Below are 19,993 nucleotides of genomic sequence, written 5' to 3'. Positions count from 1 at the left end.
CGAGTCTGCTTAATGCATCTTCGTTTCTTGCAAATTTCGAGGACAGGTCTGATGCATCCACATTGCCGAAGGCTATCCCATGATTTATTGTGGGCCAAATGAAACATTTTTGTTTTTGTTATGATGCATCTAAGTATATTAATATCTAGTGGGAAAAAAAGAAAACAGGTTATGTTGTTAGGATTATTAATTTGCACATTTGTTCTTTAAATACACATTTGTAAAAAATAATAAGAAAATATTCATAAGTAAGCTAGTATAACGGGTCCCATATTTCTTCATACATTACAGCTAAGTTTAGTTTTGACTTCTTTTTAGCGCTGCCATGGTTGCTAGGCGACAAGACATACCTGAGATACGGGTGGAAATAAGTATGAAGGCTTGACCATTCAAGTTTACAAATGCTCACTTCAGGTCTTAGTGGTCAGGGAAGGGCACAACCTACATGTATGTGGACTGGGTTGGACAAGTACTCAGCAGAATACTACACCATTGGGACACATCCACTGATCCAAAACTTTGGAAGTTGTGCTGGGCTTCTAGTGAAAATATTTTTTAATTTAATAATAATTAAATAATAATTAAAGCAAGAGTTCGGGCTGCACAGTGGTGCAGTGGTTAGAGCTGTTGCCTTGCAGCAAGAAAGTCCTGGGTTCGCTTCCCGGCCTGGGATCTTTCTGCATGGAGTTTGCATGTTCTCCCTGTGCATGTGCGGGTTCTCTCCGGGTACTCCGGCTTCCTCCCACAGTCCAAAAACATGACTGTTAGGTTAACTGGTCTGTCTAAATTGTCTTTAGGTGTGAGTGTGTGTGTGCATGATTGTTTGTCCTGTGTGTCTCTGTGTTGCCCTGCGATGGACTGGCTCTCTGTCCAGGGTGTACCCCGCCTGATTGCCCATTGACCGCTGAAGACCCTACATGGACAAAGCGGGTTCAGAACATGGATGGGTGAATGGAAAACAAGAGTCCTTGATGTTACGCAATAAAACCAAACAGCAACACCAGATTAAACAGCCCAGTGCTTAAGAGATACAGGTGAGTATATTGGGTGGTTTTCCTAGTAGTTAAAAACAAAGGTAAGAAATCAGAGACAGGAGGCTGATGTCAAAACTGGAAGCCTGGTTTTAATTGATATTGCTCTACTGTAATAATCCTGAAAGGCATAGTTTGGAGTAACACATGTAATGTTTCAACCCATAATAGTTTAAGTTACAGAATCATAGGTCTCTCTTTTTGCAATGAACAATATATACAATGTGAAATAAATACATTTACACAAATGGACAGTATTGTTGGAGCACACTTGTATGATACACGTCACAAAAATATACAGGTTATTATTTGTCTTTTTTTAATTATTTATTTACTGATGTGAAGCACATCTAAAATCTACGGACATGTTTTCAGTAATACTACAAGGTCCTTCCCCATCAGCAACTTTTCTCCACTGCTCAAGGGCTTTTAAAAATCCTTAGATATCCACTTTGTTCCAATGTTTAAAAAGTTTCCCTTTGTCTTTAGTATTTTTTAATACATCTGCTAATTCAGACAAGCTGCAGCACGAGGGGCAGTTACAGTTGGGGATTAAAATAAACTGAGGGACAAATCATCGTAGAGCCCAACAAAGCTTTACCAAGATTCAGGGGAAGATGGTCAATCTTATTTTGTCACAGCGACTCAAAAACGGATCCCTCGGCTTCAGCTAAACTAATTTTACATGGTGTGTTTGCAGCTAATGGATCTAAGCTCAAAATGAGGGCAACGACGCGACGCCCAAAGTGCAAACAGGTCAAAGTTCAGCAAATACAGAGGCGGTCAGTCTCCCACTGCCCCCTGGTAGCTTTGCAACCAAACACAAAAAAGTACAACTTTTGCCTTTATATCATACAGCCTTCAGACATTTCCTTAGTGAGGAAAAACAGTGCTCGTCGTAAAATGCTTCCTGCTGCACATCGTAGCTACAAGCAACAGCTTAGAAGCATTGGCCTCCATTTTTTACCCCGCAGTCATTTAGATTTTTACAGCCATGAAAAAACGTTTCCAGTTGAACAGGTCAGAGGTTCACAGGGACAGCTTAAAAATAAATAAAAAGATAAACAGAACAGTAACAAAACCCAAACAACAGTAAGAAGAGAGCACCTTTCTGGCATCAATTTTGTGCGGAATAATGAATGTACAGTGAACGGTATTAAACACCGTCCTCCTGACAAGGGGCCCGAGTTTGTATTTACACACAAAAGAGTTTATTCGCAACTTCAGCTGCAAATGTTCCTGTATTTACTCGCTAAAAAAACTTGAAAAAAGTCCCCAAAGTCTGAGCAGAAGTGTGATTTTATTAGACAGTAGTACCAACAATGTATGATGTAGAGAAAGGTTGTTTTGCCCCTTTAACCCATTCCTGTTGGAAAAATATAATTCCCAGTGAGGAAGCTAAAACTGGAATTCTCCTTTAGTCGTTTTTGAAACAGTAAATGTAATGACTGAGCTGAGCTGCATGGAGGACAGATATGTACATAAAATAAAAGACTACAGATCCGAATAGCTCAACTGTCTTTTTATTTAAACCTAAAGATACACAGTCTATTGTTTATTCTATAGGAAGGTTACACAAATGATCCCTGTTTAAATACTTGTTAAGGTGTTTATTTAGATACTTGATATTTAATTACGTATAGCTTGGAAGGGGTATGTACTTGGATCCTGCCAGTTAAATTCCTAATAGAGTCTTATGTCCGGTTTGGTTTCGTTACGAGTGGATCTAGCGCTCAGAGTCCTAGCAGACGGATCTGCCGGACGGACAACATGGCCTCTACTCTAGTCTGTTTGTCTACAAGAGAAACACATGGCACAGAGACGGTAATCACCACAAGCAAAAGCACACAGCAACGCCTTAAAGGTTCCAACAGAGGAGGAAAACTCAAACCGAAAGAGGATTTCAAAACATAAACTTGTCCAATAAAAGAAAAATCTATTTTTTCTTTACAGATAAACGGCAAACATGAAACACACAAGCTGAGCTACATTTTTTTCTTTGCTTTTCTTGAATTTGTTTACAATAAAATGTATGTTAGAATTACAATCTGTTTAATTTACAATATACAGGGTTAAAGAAGGTAGAAAAAATACCCTTAATCATAATAATACTGATACAGAACGTGTGGTGTTAGAGGCCAACTACACTTACACTGCTGCACTCCTCAGCTCTTTTACAGTAGATGTTGTCAAGGTAACCTGTTTTGGCATTCTTATTTGGCATCAAAAAATACTCAAACCATAAAAAAATAATCACTTAGTTGATTTCGTCAACTCTACCAGCTGAAGCAGCCAGACGGTTCGTGTTTCGTCAATGAGATAAAAGTCTCTCCATCCAACAGAAAAATGCAACACAACTTTCTATCAGCTCAGCTTTTCCATTTCCTGTTTCTAGAAAAAAAAGCTGTGTGGATTTAAAGGAGCAAATGTGCAGACAGTTAACAAAAGTCGAATCTTCATTTAAAATCTGTTAAAGCTACAGTTTAGTTAAAATCACATCTTAAAATCCTAATCTGAGAGACCTTAACAGTTGGGTTTACATGAAGGATGATGATTACAATGAGCAAATTTGCTAGATAGATAAAATGCAAATACAAAAACAAATGGTAACAAGTATTTGATATAATTCCACTCTCATCTGTAAAACTGTCAAAATGTTTAACGCTACATGATTTTTAAGATTTCAACTTTAAATTATTTCAATAAAAAAGATGTTAGCAAGCATAGACTGTATAAGAATGTTAAACCTGTGCTGTGTTTAAAGAGCAACTCACCCCCTACCAGAGTCTTACTAAACTCCCACTTCCTGAGAGCCACTAACACACACACACACACACACACACACACACACACACACACACACACACACACACACACACGCACGCACGCACGCACGCACACGCACACACACACACACACACACACAGGCTGACAATGACATTGTGACATCATAATGGACCAACTAACGTGACAGTGTACTCTTAGCCAACAGCGGTGGCACATTTAAAGTCAAATGCAGTGCAGAGTTTTGACCTGAAGACGGCGCAACACTGACAGTTTTCGGCAGAATATTTAAATTTTAATTAAGATGCATTAAAGTGCCAAATTATTGACTACACACGTCTACAGCAAGAATTTGACACTCATTTATATAGTTCATCAGCCAAAAATGTATATTTGGGGGTGACTTGCTCTTTAATGTTTACAGGGCAGCTGGTGTTTAAAGCATTAATATATTTGGGAAAGGGACATCTTACCTAAATTGTTCTATTCAGTCATGGATGGAAGAAAAACACGGTATGAATGACTTTTACTGGCAAAACCTGTAGCGCTATACAGTCTATGGTGGTGAGCTAACAAGAAGCTAAAAACTTCTTATTGCTTGCACAATTTTGCTTCTTCCCAAGCTAAGATCAGATGGTCCCAACACCAAATCATATGGCTAGCACCTTATGCAAAAAGGGCAAAACATGGTATTTACTGTTGGCTTTATATGGCTCACTTGAATTAGACTCAGTGTTTTTGATAAATAAAAGACTCACATAAATAGTACGAACAGTGTAAATAGTCTATTAGCCAATTACTCAAAATCAACCCTTTTAGGAAGAAAATGGAAGTCGCATCTAATCCTGGCGTTCCCTGATTACACGTTTACTTTTGACAAGTTCACTAAAGTTTAGCTGATCCGCCTCTCATCTTAAGAAGTTTCTTCAGTTCTGAAACGTGGGTTGGGAGTCGGAGGCTTAGAAGGTGTGGTCTGAAGCAAACATGCTGCTAGGCCAACAGGTGACCGAACCAGGTGAGCTGTGTTGGAAACTGGTTAGAGTCATCAGCACTAGCGACATAAACGAGGAGCTGAATAGAGGGAGGGGCCAGGGAGTCATGTGACCTCAATGGACTCAGTAGTGAAAACAATAACCTCACCAGTGACTCCTGTATCAGCATGTTTGTTTCAGACCACATCTTTCAAGCATTATAAAGTAAATTTGATAAAAACAAAGCAAAAAAAAAAAACAAACAAACCTGATAGCTCAGAGGTTCTAAGATGAACTGATTATGCATTAGTTTTATATATGTGATAATTGCTGCAAGTGTCGAGGCTGATAGAAAAAAAAAGCCATGTTGATTTCCTCAGTTTTAAGAGGAGAGTTTTAAGATGAAAAGCAGAGTTGCGTTATGTCATATACAAGATGAAAATTATTTACAACCCTAATATTAGTGTTATTACTTCTAAAGTAGGGGAAAAAAACAACAACTTGTCTTTCTGATTTGGACTTGGCTATGTGAGTGAAGCTCATTCCCTGAAAGAGACACAAAGATATTTCTGCACTGACCCAAGAAATGAGCTGGAAGTTGTGAACGCCACAGGACAAAAGAGTGTTTTTTTGTTGTCGGGACGGTGAGTAGAAGTGGGCCAGACCTTTGTTTACGGCACATGAGCAGAGTGGTGTGTGGAGAGCTGCGACTCGGTTTGTGAATGAGCTAAAAATGTTCCAAACAAGCATCCAAACACAAGAGGAGTGACTGAAAGACTGTTAGTTCCACAGAAAAATGGGAACAGTTATTAAGCTTTTTGGGAATTTTCAAAAGTTTGATTTCATCTTCTACAAATTTGTATATTTATAAAAAAACTGTCTGATAACTAACACACCTCAGGTCTTATTTGTCCTTATTTAAATAATTTTTAGCTTCACCAAGTGCACAAACACTGTTACGATACTATTCCAGGAGGCCGGAGACGTCTGTCCTCGGCAAGTTCAACAGACGGTTAAAGTTGTAGCTGAAACAGAAGGGCCATCTGTAAACAAGGTACGAAATTCAGGAACCACCAGAAAATGTTTGAAGCGGTTGTTTCCAGTCCTGGTCTGAGAAGCTCTCAGCGTGGCTGGCTTTCACAACAACCACAGAAAATGTAAATGCCTGTCAGAACGGGGAGCCAGGCCCAGGACTGAGAACCACTCAGAACCAGAAACAGATCGGGATGTGACAGTAAAGGTAGCAGGCCTCCTCTGAATGGATGATTCCATCCTTTGGCTGGGCGGATCTCTTCTTTTCTTCCCGTCTATCCATCCGGACTCCTCTGTACAACAAATGTCATGAACACTTTCCAAGTGTTCCTCATTCATTTTCTTCTTGAACACAAAAAAAAAACTCTTTTTGGTGACATGGGTGGGGGTGGGGGTGGGGGGCACAAGTGCAGTCTTACAGTCTTTTAACTACAACATAATTTTCTATTGATCTTTTAAAGGTGTCCTCATTATTGTGTGTCATTAATAACATCTTCATTTTTACTCGATGCATAAGTCTTTGTCACAACCTGGACATGCGAGTCACTGTGCGTAATGTCTTGTTCAGTTGGTCCAAGGGGAGGGGTCAAGTCCAGCTGTCCACACATTTCCCCCAAAACAGAGAGCAGTGGACGCCCTTTAGTCAACTAGTGGCTTGGGGTTCAGGTTTTGGGTCTAGATAGATTCTTTAGTCATAGAGCGATAAAATAGCCAAGCAAACCGTGTGTGTTTGTCTGCGTGTGTGTAGGAGTGTTTGCATGTGAAAGAGCAAGAGGTCATTCAAGTTGTTGATCAAAGTTTGAGACGAAGCTCTGGTGATTCAGACTGGTGTCTTCTCCTTCCCTATCCTCACACCTTAGCTTCCAGCAGCTCCAAGAAGAGTTTGTGCATTGGGACTTTTCCATCCTGCTTGATGCTGTAGAAGTGCTGCACAGCCTTGGTGGAGGTCTGACGGAGCAGGGGGAGGGTCATGAGCAGCTTGCCCGCCCGGCGGGGATCCTCCTGGTGTTGGGAAGCCTCATAGTCCTGCAGGGCCTCGTGGAGCACGTCCTGGAGCTTCTGCACTGCATCAACATCCTCAATATGCATTGAGTCTGGTGAGAGAGAGGAAACGTCATGTTAGAGTAGTAAAATAAAATTAAATAAATAAACAGCACTGACTGATGCCCAAATATAAAACTGTACTGTAAATAAAGAGATTTTGCTAAACGGTTGGATTTAAACTTTAAACATAGTTTGTTCTGATTTAGTGAGCAGCAGAGCCTGCATGTGCTGCTGTGTTGCTCAACAGCATGCTGATTTTGTCTGGGAGGGGCCCGTGGCTTGAACTGAACAAACTTAATCTAAAATCCAAGCAAGAACAAAGCAGAGATTCTCAACCGAATCATATGTTCAGGTTGAAAATCCAATAAATGTAAATTCTATTGACTTTCTATTGATTTTGATGTCTGCGGCAGAAGTAACCACATTTGCATTTAAATAAAAAGCATTCAAATTTGTGATTTTGTACACTTGAATAAAAAACAAAAACAAAATTAAAGGCAGGAATGGGGTTTATCACTAAATCTAGTCAGGCACTCATCTTACCTCTGTCTTTAAAGTGTGCATGTGTGGGTGTGATGAATGGACAGGTGAAAAAACGAGGGGGAGGAGAAAAAATAGATGGACTCCTAGAATGATGAAGAGACGCTGCAACACCTAATAGTGTTTTCTTGTGTGTGTGTGTGTGTGTGTGTGTGTGTGTGTGTGTGTGTGTGTGTGTGTGTGTGTGTGTGTGTGTGTGTGTGTGTGTGCGTGTGTGTGTAGGTGCATGGCTGCAGACATCTGTAATCTCTCTGAGTTGGCGTTAGGTGTGTTTCAGCATGTACGGCAGTAAAGGATGAGAATGTCTCTCAGTAATAATGCTCCGTATCGCCCCTTAGGGAGGCAATGTCTTAATGTGAGCTGGCCTTTAGCTCTCAACCTCCGATCAATGTCTCCAATCAATGATTACATACATGTTAAATAATAATCACAAGCCTACTATCAATGGCCTCATCCGCACACTCTTACAAACTCTAACTCCACTTATAAGGACCTTTTCTTTAAGACTTTAAGGTTGTCATTTGGTACCAACAGAAACTCTGTCCAGACAAACATGCAGGCTCTCTCAGGCTCAGAAAGGACTAAAAGTAAACAAACCTCTGCACAGAAAGTAAGACGTGCAAAATGAAAATAAATAAAACAGATGAAATGAGTCAACACAGACACTTACACAGATTCACCAGCAACACAATCAAATGCACAGACTTGGATCTACGGAGTGTAATGCATGTATCAGTATGCAGGACCCGACTGGTCAGTGTGCTAAAATCTGGGAGGATCAATAGAAAGCTCGGCCTCAGAGTTTTGGCTTGAGGTCTTCTGTTGTATTTTTCCCCCTTAAAAATGTAGCAGTTGAACTAGGTTTTGCTTGTTGGATACGATCAGCAAATGCATTTTAGTCTGTTTAATGTACTTTTTGTTAAAATAACACCCTTGTGTTGGAACACACTAGAATTAATATGAATATTCTTGCAAAAACAATCCTCCACTCCGATTAAAGCTGAACGAGTATCGCATTCTTTTGTTTGTTATTTTAAAGCGTGCCGTCTAAGCTGCCGTTCGTGGCTTTTGCCTGTTTGACCCGCCGAACACTGACAAGTAAACCAGCAGGCGTTAATGAGCACAAGCAGGCTGCTGAAGCACACACGTTAACATGAAACTTGCACACACCACCGTGCGCGCACATACACAAACACACACGTGTGCCTTCTGTTTCCCATGGCCAGTTTAGCTTTCTTTACATGTGGGGCACGTTTGCTAACATTTCTTAAGGCTTGGCTTCATTAATGCAAACGATTAGCATCCTGTGAATTAATTAGTGTCAGTGCCCTTCAAAATGCTAATGCTAGCATTCTGTTGTCTTGAAGAGCAGTTAGAGCCGAGGCAATGAAACAAAGTTCTTACTGTATGTGGAATTCAGCCATTTTCGTTGGCTAAAGAAGTGAAGATTTTATGTCTTTGTCACTTTATGTAAAGATGTTTTTTATACAGTTGATCCTGTCGAAATGTTTTCTTTTGAGGATTCTCTTTTTTGTGGGGATTTTTTTTCACGATTTTCAAAATGTGGCTTTTTAATTAAAAAAAAGAATAAATGATGTTGACTGTTAAATTTATATTTTGTGTGCATGCATGCGTGTACACGCACACATTGATTGTCACACAAAGCTCAGGGAATAACAAAGTATCAATATTTTCTGCATTTGCATATGGAGCACTAAGTGTGATGAAATCACTTCTACAGTAAGTTTAAAAATCCACTCATTTTCTACAGTCGTAATATAATATCAACATCAGAGGAAATAAATGGTTCAACTTTAAGTTTCTATGTTGGTTTTTGTGCTTGTTTGTGAGTGTGTTGATGATGGTGACATTAAAGCCCCCCCACCTCCTCTGTGAAAGCTGTTGCACTGCATTCTCCTTTTTAAACACATCGTATTGACAGCTTTCCCCTTGTAATTAAAGAGTACTGAAGAGCTGGCCAGCTTCCAAGACAAAGTTCAAAAGATGGGTCATCAGAGGAAGAAGGTGTGTGTGTGCGTGTGCGTGTGTGTGTGTGTCAGTCAGCTGTCGATGCAGCTGGACACATCAGAGGCGGGGCTGTATCGACAGATTTAGAGTTCTAATGATTTCACTTTATTTAACAGGCATCTGAAGAGACAACTATGCTAATTATTAAAAGGGATTGCCACTTTGTCTGGGGGTGGAATTCAGTCTGAACACATCTGTGCACGTTTGTGCTTAACCGCATGCTAGTGGCGCATGCATAAAACAAAAATATGTGTAGGCGCATGTTACATCTGTAGCATGACACGACAACCGTGCGGGTCTACAGTGGAAGTTGGGAAAGTTAACTCATTCTTGTAAAAGGAAAAAAATAATTGTTATGAGTACATGTGCATCTTCTATAAGAGTGCGTTTGCATGCAGACTACTGAAATCACTTCACTGACGTGTCAGCTTAAATGAGCCTCGTGGGACTGAAGGTTCCTGGGATTGACTCTCTTCCAGCAGTCTAACGTGCAAACAGACAAGAACAACGTCTAACCTGAGTTTGCCAAGGCGATGGCCTTTAAGGTGACAAATTCCTCCTTCTCCAGTTTTACAGCTTTGTACTTCTTGACCAGCTGAAGGATGGCGTTGTTCAGGTCAAGGAGCCCAGCTAGTTTGGACTGGTCCTCATCCATGATGTAATCCTCCGCATACACCAGCTGGAGGAAAGCACAGAGAGCGTGACCCTGGAAAACTTAAAGCAGTGTATTTGATAACAACAGGAAAACAGAGATGGAACACGTACCTTGTCTTCAAACGACAGTGAACGGTACACGACGCGCAGAATTAATATCTCCATCCATGCACTCTGAAGTAGACTCATCTGGTCTGCTAAAGAAAGCGTGGAGAAACCTGGTGAAGAAAGAGGACTGAATGAGCACAGATGTTTTTGTTTTCTTGACCTACAATGCAGCAGAGTTAAGAAGTGATTTTTCCCCTTGTTACTAATATAAAAATAACACATTTTGAGCATTTTGTAGAACCTACATAGATGCCAACAGTAAAACCAAACAAAAAAGTTAGAAAATAAATAGTAGAAAAGTTTATTTAGTGAGAGATTGAAGAGCAACTCTGCTCTGTCTCCTTTACTCCCCCATCCATATGAGCCCTCCTCCTCCTCCTCCTCGACTTCCTCTCTCCCCTTTGCCCAGGGCTGTTCCCTGGGGGATGGCAGGTCTTATCTCCGCCTGCCACAGCCTCCACAGATCAATGCTGGCCATCGTGGCAGCACTGCTCAAAAACACATGCTAATTGTTGCTGTTGCCTCAAAAACGCTGTTTTCTTTAGTGTCAGTCTTGGCCCTGTTATCTGCTCGTGTCAGTCTATGATTGGCCATTTGTTTGTCTGATTCTTTTCATCTTGATACATCCTGACCTGAATGTCCCGTCTGTTCAGGCCAACCTGCTTTCCCAGCTGTGATTTGATTGCTTCCTGTTTTTTCACGTCCTTAAGTCTCTCACTTATCGTCTACGCTTCATTCTCTGGCTCTTTAATGGAACACCTGCCCACTCGCACCTCTCCTCACAGCTGTCTGCTCCTCACACACCTGTCCGTTCACACACGCCTGTCTGCGTATGTGTGTTTTCTGTGAGTGCACAGACAGTAGGCCACGCAGGCACACCTGTTGGACCTCGCTGCAGACTCCCAGTTTGTGTGTTCATGTGAATCTGAGAGGAGCAGCCTGCCAAGAAATGCAAGCAGATGAGAAAGAAGGTCTTGGTTCAACAACATCTGCTGCAATGGGCCTCCTCTTGAGATGCAAGGTGTACGAGGGAATGTGTGATGATGAGTTTGAGGGTGCAGGTGCACATTAGAAGCTCCTATCTTACTGTGTGTTGATGGGTAATGGCAGGCGTCTCATTATGTCCAGGTTGCAAGCTATTGCTGCTTGCAATGAGCTTTCTGCCAACTCACTATTATAACATCCAACAAAGACACTTAAAATAAAACACAGATACAAACATGCGCGTGCATGGACAAATGTGAACAGGAGTAGGCTGGAATACATCCAAATGTGTATGAATGATACACACATGGCTCTGTGAAGGAAGCAGTATTGTTGCCAACTGGAAGTACCTTCGTCTTCCTAATGAAATCATCAGAAGGGATTAGAGGTACGTTTCTTAAGGGGGTTTTTGTACACCCACGCATGCACACAAAGAGCAGATATCTTTAGGGGGTCTTTAGTGCCTTCTCACTCATTTTGGGCTCAGGAAATATGAGCTGGCATGTTTAAAATGATCACGCAAGCTCTTATTGAATCTGTTCAGCCCCAAGGTCTAGTGAAGAGAGGAGGGCATGTGTGAGGGGTTAATATCATTTAATAGTGTCACTGGTTGTGTGTTTTAACTCCTCCATGGGTGTTTTCAGCGCTCTAACTGGCAGTTCCCTTTGAAGGAGGTTGTCTCAGAGGTTAACACACACACACACACACACACACACACACACACACACACACACACACACACACACACACACACACACACACACACACACACACACACACACACACACACACACACACACACACACACACACACACAATTGAATTCCTCAATTTCTTAGTGTAGGTATATTAATGCAAAATAAAGGCTTAAAAAGTGAACCACGAGCACCACAGGCTTGTCCAGAACACATCTGAACAAAGTCAAAACAAAAACTGTTAACGTCATCAAAAAGTCTGCATATGAAGCTCGTTATTAATAAGAGGATATTCACCATCATCGATAAACGCCTTCCCATCTAATTACAAACCAAGTGCACACATGTTTACACACACACACACACACACACACACACACACACACACACACACACACACACACACACACACAGAGAGAGAGAGAGAGAGAGAAAACACCAATAATTAAAACCCTAATTAATTTATTGAGCTGAACTGCAGCGGTTTTTATTGAGGCACATCAATGGTTTTTTATCATTTTGAGGTTTATGTGTGTGTGTGTGTGTGTGTGTGTGTGTGTGTGTGTGTGCGTGCGTGCGTGTGTGTGTGTGTGTGTGTGTGTGTGTGTGTGTGTGTGAAAGCATTTTGTGTAATTCTAAAAACAAGTACGTATTTACATTTTGCATCTGAACGTTAAAAAACACCACTGTTGCATTTAAATGGCTGGCTTGTCTTTTATCACTGTTTGCCTGTATGCATTCCCATACATATTTTCATAAGTATCTGCATGTGTAACTCCATCGGTGTGTGTGTGTGTGTGTGTGTGTGTGTGTGTGTGTGTGTGTGTGTACCACCCCCTCTCCCCTCCCCACCAGTCTGTCTGTGCCGTTCAGCCATCCAATGCCTCTTATCTGTCTGATTAATAGGCGGCCGGCTTCAGGACAAATTAATTAACAGATAACACCATCTCTCCCTTCTTCGCTCCCCCCTCCTCCCCTCCTTCTCATGAAGCGATCGATACAACAGAAGAAAAGAAACATCAATGGGAATTTAGTGCTGATGATGGAGAGAGAGAGGGGTATTGATGGAGAGGTGGAGAAGAGATGAAAGTAAAGGGAGGAGAGGTGGAAGAAGAAGAGGTGATGCTGGAGGTGGGGAGGGGCGGAGACCTTTCTTTCATACCTGTGATTTCACTTGACAAAAGAAGGTTCCTGATTTGGCTCTAATCACATTTCCTTTCTGCTCATTGTTGATAAGACATCTCACACAAAGTGAGGAAGTACGAGTGTGTTGTTTGCGTTACGCTGTGCAAATTTGTTGTCTTGGGTGCCTGACTAGCAGTGCAGGTTTCAAATGTGTACGAAACAATAGTCTGGAAACATTTAAGAAGTCATGAACAGACTTAAACTTTTGGAAGGATCAAGTTTTAGGTTTTCCACAACAGTCCGGCACAATGTTCATGACACAGAAACTCTTGATTTACTGATCGATCTACGTTCCAACCCTCACCTATGGTCACAAGCTTTTGGTAGTGACCGAAAGAAAGAGATCACAGATACAAGCATCTAAAGCGAGCTTTTTCTGCAGGGCGTCTGGGTTCTCCCTTAGAGACAGGGTGAGGAGCTCTGTCATCCGGGAGGGGCTCGGAGTAGATTAGCTGCTTCTCCACATCGCCTCCCTGATGAGGTTTTCCAGGCACATCCAACTAGGAGGAGACCTAAAGGAAGACCCAGAACACGCTGGAGGGGCTCTGTCTCTCGCCTGGCCAGGGAACGCCTAGGGATTCCCCTGGAGGAGCTGGCCCAAGTGGCTCGGGAGAGGGAAGTCTGGACCTCTCTGCTTAGGCTGCGGCTCACGCATCCCAACTCCGAATAAGCAGACACTAATAGATGGATGGATGCTTTAGGTTTAAAGTTTTGTTTCTGAACTAAAATACTCGAATTGAGGTCAAGTAACTGTGTCATGAACTTCACATTAATGCTTGAGTTTCAGTGTAATTTCGAAAACAGAACGATCTGCTACAACACCTATGAAGGGGCCTAAAGAAACGATGTGTGCACTGGCTTTCCTGACAGAAAGAGGCTAAGGTTCAGCCATGCAAACTTAACCTCTGCAGTTTGTTCTTCTGGGCTCTCTCTTTTCTTTTCACTTTTCTCTATTAGATACCCCCCCCCCCCCCCCCCCACACACACACACAGAAACACGTCGACTCCCCAGCCACCCTGCGGCCTGTTTGTCTGCCAAATGAGTCCTGACTGCACGTTTACACCCGAGACCGCACAACAGTCTGGCTCAGACACACACACACACACACACCTACAGGATAGCCCTCTCTCATGCTCCAGTTGCTTCACAGATGCACACAAACGCACATATCTAGGAGCCCTATATTTGTTTTGTGTGGTTACAGGGCAAATGGGAACCAGTGAGAAGCGATTGATGCTTATGAGGGTGTGTGTGTGTGTGTCTTTTCTTGTACATTTATACAGAAATGTGTACAGGTATGTGATTCCAAGAATCCAAGAAGGTACACCGTGTTTCTGCATGTGTGTAGCTAGAATGCGTGAAAACTGGTGACAGTTAGAAACACACGACCAGTCTCCACATTCAGGAATCCAGCTGGTGAATTTTTGGGCTTTTTTTTTTCTTATTAGGACAAATCAAATATAAATAGGTAACTGTACCCATTCAGATTTAATCCAATTACATATTATAAATGAAGTATTACATTTTTTAATTCTTTAAAATGTTTTGTGTCAACATGTTTACCCCTTGTACAGGAAGTTATGGGTTTTACTAAAACGTGTGCACGTCATCAGTGAACTGCCAGCACAGAAGCAGGTCAAACCAGTGCCACTGGGCTCCATCTGATGCGAATGCGCCAATGACTGACTTAATCCCAGTGTGAGATTGCAGTTTAGATTAAATAGAGGTGTTTGTGTATTATGAACCTTGAAAAGGATTATTTTTTTATTAGAAGAGTGAAAAAGGTTTTAGCAGCTAGCCTTTGTAATTGAATAACATAAAGGTAAATGCTGACTAGATTCCTTTCAACTGAGTTGTATAACCACGACAACGCAGCCACTAGCAGCAGGATCACAACACACTTGAGGATGCATTAAGGTACAAAATTAGTCGCAGCCTTCCCCCAACAGACTTGTAACAGCTGAGCATCTCTTTTGGAAGTCCCGCTCTCTGCTTTACTTGACCACAGCCATGGGACATATTTAACAAAAAACTTTTCAGACTGTCTGAGCAATGAGACAGCAGTGATTCACACTTCTATCAAAGCCTGTCTGCTTTAAAGTTTGAGGCAGCTTTAAAGCCTGTAGCTGGAATGGTACACAACAGTAAAACTCCTGATGCACTGAGAAGATCCAGGGAGTTACTTAATAAAACGTGGTGTGATAGTGCATCGTGGCCTAAAGCTCATACACAAGAAAAAACAAAACTAAACAAGGATGTGTTATTTCTCTAGACAACATGCAACAGTGCTATGACAGTGTGATGAGCTGAAACACCTCTAGCAAATAAAGGATCTGAACACGGGTTCTGTTGCAGGCAAAGTACCAAGAGCAGAAGCTAGTTCATTAGATGAACACATTTAGTAGTATTTTTCTCAATACAGTACTGGTAGAATACTACTGATGATTTTACCTTTTTCTGCAAAAACTAACAGATTTAGCGAAGCGATCTTATCCCAACACATCCCATCTTTATGTATCTAGGTTTGTTTAAAGAAGACATGAGGAGTTTTGATTGTTTTGTTTTGTCGAAACTCAACAGATGAGAACCGTGGATTTGTCTGTGTTCAGCATGTGCATGCATTGTGTTCTGCAGGGGACAGATTTAAGCCTACTCACCCGCTGAGACAGAGATTGCATGAAGACACGTGAAGTTTCCAACAGCTACCAGCACATTGCTGCCCCGTGTGTATGAGTGTTTTTAGTATCTATGTTCACTGCTCTGCTGTACGTGGCTCCCATGCGCTCACTTATTATATGTGTGTTTTTTTAAACGTGTGCATATTGTATCACACTGTGCAATGCAAGTGCTTCCATGTGGTGCATTGTGTTTGAGCGTGTGTGTGCATCTCACACTGTTTGGTACCATACAGCCAGACGATGGCCAAAATGAACATGGACCCCCTCTGTTGGCTTTGGCCAGGCAGAAACAACACACACACACACACACACACACACACACACACACACACACACACACACACACACACACACACACACACACACACACACACACACACACACACACAAACACACACACACACACACACCAGTTGACCCAATTAAACAGAGATGCGCAACGAGATGGAAACAAATCTACCCAAGAACCAGTTAATGTAAAAGAGCTTAAAGACGCGCGTGCGCATACACACACACTCCAACACCCACTAATTTGTAATGTAGCCACTGAGATGATACACCTTGTGCTTGGGGTCGATACGTCATGAAAGTGCAAGAGATACAAAATACACCCATCGCTGCTAAAATACTTTGACCTGTGACCTTTTCTGTTCTCATTCTCCAACTGCACGTGTCTCTACACTCACACCCAAACACAACGTCATCATTCTGACTGAAAGGGAAGAATTACAGCTCGCTGGAGTTTGTGATGAAATATATCCATGGTTACAGTTCAAGAAAGATCAACATCTCAGGATTTTAAGAATTTTCAACAAACCTTTAGGTTAACAGAATTTAGTTCAGAGATCTAGATTCAGAAAGAATTGGGAATGTTGACTAGACACTCCCACGGATTATGATAATGAGGACTGGGTAGCTCAGCAACACATCTTTTATGCTGCAAGTCTTCCCCCTTTCTGGAATTATATATGATTTTTTAGAAATCCATAAAAGTGACAGTCTTGCTTTGCTAAGCCCACCCCTATCCCATAGAGCCCCATGCCATTTTGATTGCGCTCTGCATTAGCCAATAGAGTTACACATCCTCTTACTTATGTCACAATCACAGAGCGTGGGCAGGCGTTTGAGGACGTACCTAGACAAATGCACAGTTGGCAACATTTCTCATGGGCGAGGAAGTCTAATGAACAGCACAACAGGATTATAATAATTGTGGCACAATGCGTTTTAGCTCTGTTGGCCGGCTAGAGGAGCATGTTCATGAATGAGAGGCGTAAACATTGAAGTAGGTAGAATGGTATGAAGTGTAATACAATTTAAAACTCAAGATGGTGCCATCAAATAAAATGCAACTCCAGACTTCTGCTTTAAAGACTTTTGCAGAAGTACGTGCACAACTATCATAACGCACTAAGTTGGTAGACGAGTCCAATTCACATTATCCCTTAGCTCAGTAAACTACTTTAAAACACAAATACAGTATACACAGTTACTATATTTACTAATTTACTTTCTAAGAACAGAGCATAATAGAAAAATAAATATAAAAATAAAAATAATAAGTTGCATAGTATGAAAAGAGACAGAAGTCAAAGCAAACTAAACGCCCCCTAGTGGGTGGTTTCAACGCAAGTTTTTAAATGTAAACAAATGAGTTATACACACAGATCACATGATTTGTTTCAGGGGTTGACTCTTGCTGCTGTATGTTGAAATATTACCGTTTCTAATTTGTTGACGCATGAACGAACACCACGATTGTGAGTAGGCGTGACTTCCAACACCACATCCCAACTGCAAACTGAGTCTCATCCTGAAACACAACATGGCTGCTTCAGAAACTTTTCATCAGTAGAGGTTTTAGTATGTAATGTTACTGTTGTCATCAAACAGCGATCCGTGGATCTACTAAAACTCACAAATCACAGACCGAGATCAAACTCAGCTATGACCTTTTTCCTAATTAGCGATGTCGCCTCCACGGACATCGCCTCTCCATTCATTTTCAATGAGACATGCACGACAAAGCGATAATCGCGGGTCTCCCTCCTACTAAGCGAAATGCAAAAAACGTGCGTGTGAAATTTAGCACTAGTGCATGTGTCGTGCACAGGCGACCCAGCGACGCGATCCCAGAAAGTTGAAATATTTTCAACGTTTCATCGCTGTCGCTCGGACGAGGACCAATCAACGGAGGTTTCATTCACTGGCCAATGAGCGGACAGGATGCTCCGCACATCTCCGAGCAAACATGGAGTAGAAGTTGATTATTATTATGTTTTATATAGTGAAATCAGAAGTAAGATTTCACATAACTCTAGCAGCACCTTGTGAAACATCATATCTACCACTTTTTTAACTCTGAACCGCTTAAATAACCTTAATTCCCTCCAACCTGACACAGCCAAGCAAAACAATGGAAGTTTCAATTTCGCCATGGAACAGAACACGTAGACGGCTTTGCCGCTGGCCGCGGGTCGCCTCCCGTGTGTCAGGTGATAAAAGCGACAACGTTGAATTTCGCTGATCGCGGTCGTTTGTCGCCTCACGTGTGTCGAGCCCTGGGCTCCACTGCTAGTCCTGGTACAGCTCTGGTGTCCAGATTTGCTGTTTTTGCACCAACTACCAACACAAAGGAGTCATCCAGGTGTTGGGAACGTTCCTTCACTGAGGGATGGGATGATAAAAGACCCGTCTAGAATGTCAGTGACTAACTAGAAGCATTAGATTAAAGTTTAAAACATGAGCGATTTATTAAGACATCAAAACTACATCATTGGCCAATCTGTGTCAAATGTGTAAAATAAGAACTCCTTTAGTGCGCGAAACCTGCAGCTGAACTCAGCATGAAACTGAGGAAATTCACATGATCCTAGTTAATAATCTTTAATAATGGGGTTGTGTGTCATCATTTAGTATTGTTCCATGCTGATGAAGTTAAGACAGCAAAGCATTGACTTTAACAATCGTCATACGACAGAATCATAACTGTGCCTTCAACTGCCCTAAGATTGTTGGTTAAAACATCTTCTTTCCTCTTTGCTCCCTTCCCCCCTCCTTTACGCCCCCTTTCCACCACAACCCCCTTTTCTCTGTGCGGCCTGGGGGAGAGCAGAGCAGTCATAGGGCTGCGGTAGCCTCTAATCAGTGTGAACAGCCAGCTAATTACCAAACCCTCAGCCCTGGCTGACTGTTAATTGCATACATTAGACACCATCAGCAGCACTGCAAGATTAACACTTAAAATCTTCCCATTGCTGTAGCTCTTTGAGTGTGTGTGTGTGTGTGTGTGTGTGTGTGTGTGTGTGTGTGTGTGTGTGCATGTGAAAGACAGAGACTAAAGCAAAGAGGCGTAGTGTGTGTGTGTGTGTGTGGTATCTTCTGTGTGCATGCGTGTGGTGTGTGCTGTCTCCCTGGTTGTGAGTGCTAATATTTAACACTTAATTAGACCCAAAATGAAATAGCCTCAACAGAGAGCTGCTTGTCTAGTGCCGTAGCTGTTGTCGTTGTGGGGTTGCTCGGGTGGGGGGCAGCTGGTCGTGGAGGTCGTCGAGGGCAACCCAGAGCCTCCGCGGAGACGACAGATGGAGTGACATTAAGAGCATTGCAGTGGAGCCATTTCAAATAATAAAATATCAATATTTACATTTTAATTACCCACTTCTAGTTCCACCAGGGCAGAGTTAAGGACTGTGTGTGTGTGTGTGTGTGTGCGTGCGTGAACACACTACAAACTCTACTGGGGCCAAGTCTTTTTCACGCCTCCTAGAGTCAAGAGTACTGCTCAAGTGATAAAGAGATAACCTTTAATTCTGATGAATATTTGGGGGTGAAAAAAACATCTACTTTCACCATCATACTTCATATTCTCTTGTCTTTTACAGTCATCCATCTCTCTCTCATCCTCAGCTTTCACATCCTCCCCCATCCCTCCATCAATATAATGCTGACAAAAGCAGGAGGGACCATTCTGAGCATGTGTGTGTGTGTGTGTGTGTGTGTGTGTGTGTGTGTGTGTGTGTGTGTGTGTGTGTGTGTGTGTGCAAATCTGTCAGAGGAATTAACTGTGTGTACACACCGCTGAACAGCTTACAAAGTAACTCCGCCTGTCCATCTCTCTGACACAAACGCACATTTTTACACACACAGCATACACACAACTTTACTGATGAACACGAATGACACAAACATATCCATGGCAACACAGTTTATCTTTTATTGTAGCATGAAAAACTCTAATTTAATAATATTAAAGTAG

At 41.9% G+C, this 19,993-nt stretch overlaps 1 protein-coding gene across 5 annotated transcripts in view; it reads right to left on the bottom strand.

The window, feature by feature from the left end:
* Positions 1 to 1,103: 1,103 nt before the first annotated feature.
* Positions 1,104 to 19,993, bottom strand: part of esrrga (estrogen-related receptor gamma a) — an 87,912-nt gene continuing 69,022 nt past the window's right edge. For all 5 annotated transcript variants that reach the window (XM_015952795.3, XM_070554792.1, XM_015952792.3 and 2 more), the window contains exons 7-9: positions 10,196 to 10,302; positions 9,947 to 10,109; positions 1,104 to 6,912 (exon numbers count right to left, since the gene is read on the bottom strand). In XM_015952795.3, coding sequence (XP_015808281.1) covers positions 6,668 to 6,912; positions 9,947 to 10,109; positions 10,196 to 10,302 — 515 coding nt within the window. In that variant the 3' untranslated portion in view covers positions 1,104 to 6,667. The remainder of the gene's footprint in view (positions 6,913 to 9,946; positions 10,110 to 10,195; positions 10,303 to 19,993) is intronic.

Source organism: Nothobranchius furzeri, chromosome 9, assembly GCF_043380555.1.
Source record: "Nothobranchius furzeri strain GRZ-AD chromosome 9, NfurGRZ-RIMD1, whole genome shotgun sequence".
NCBI classification, from domain to species: Eukaryota; Metazoa; Chordata; class Actinopteri; order Cyprinodontiformes; family Nothobranchiidae; genus Nothobranchius; species Nothobranchius furzeri.
Note: the sequence above shows the minus strand (reverse complement) of the source record. Positions and strands in the feature narration are given on the sequence as shown.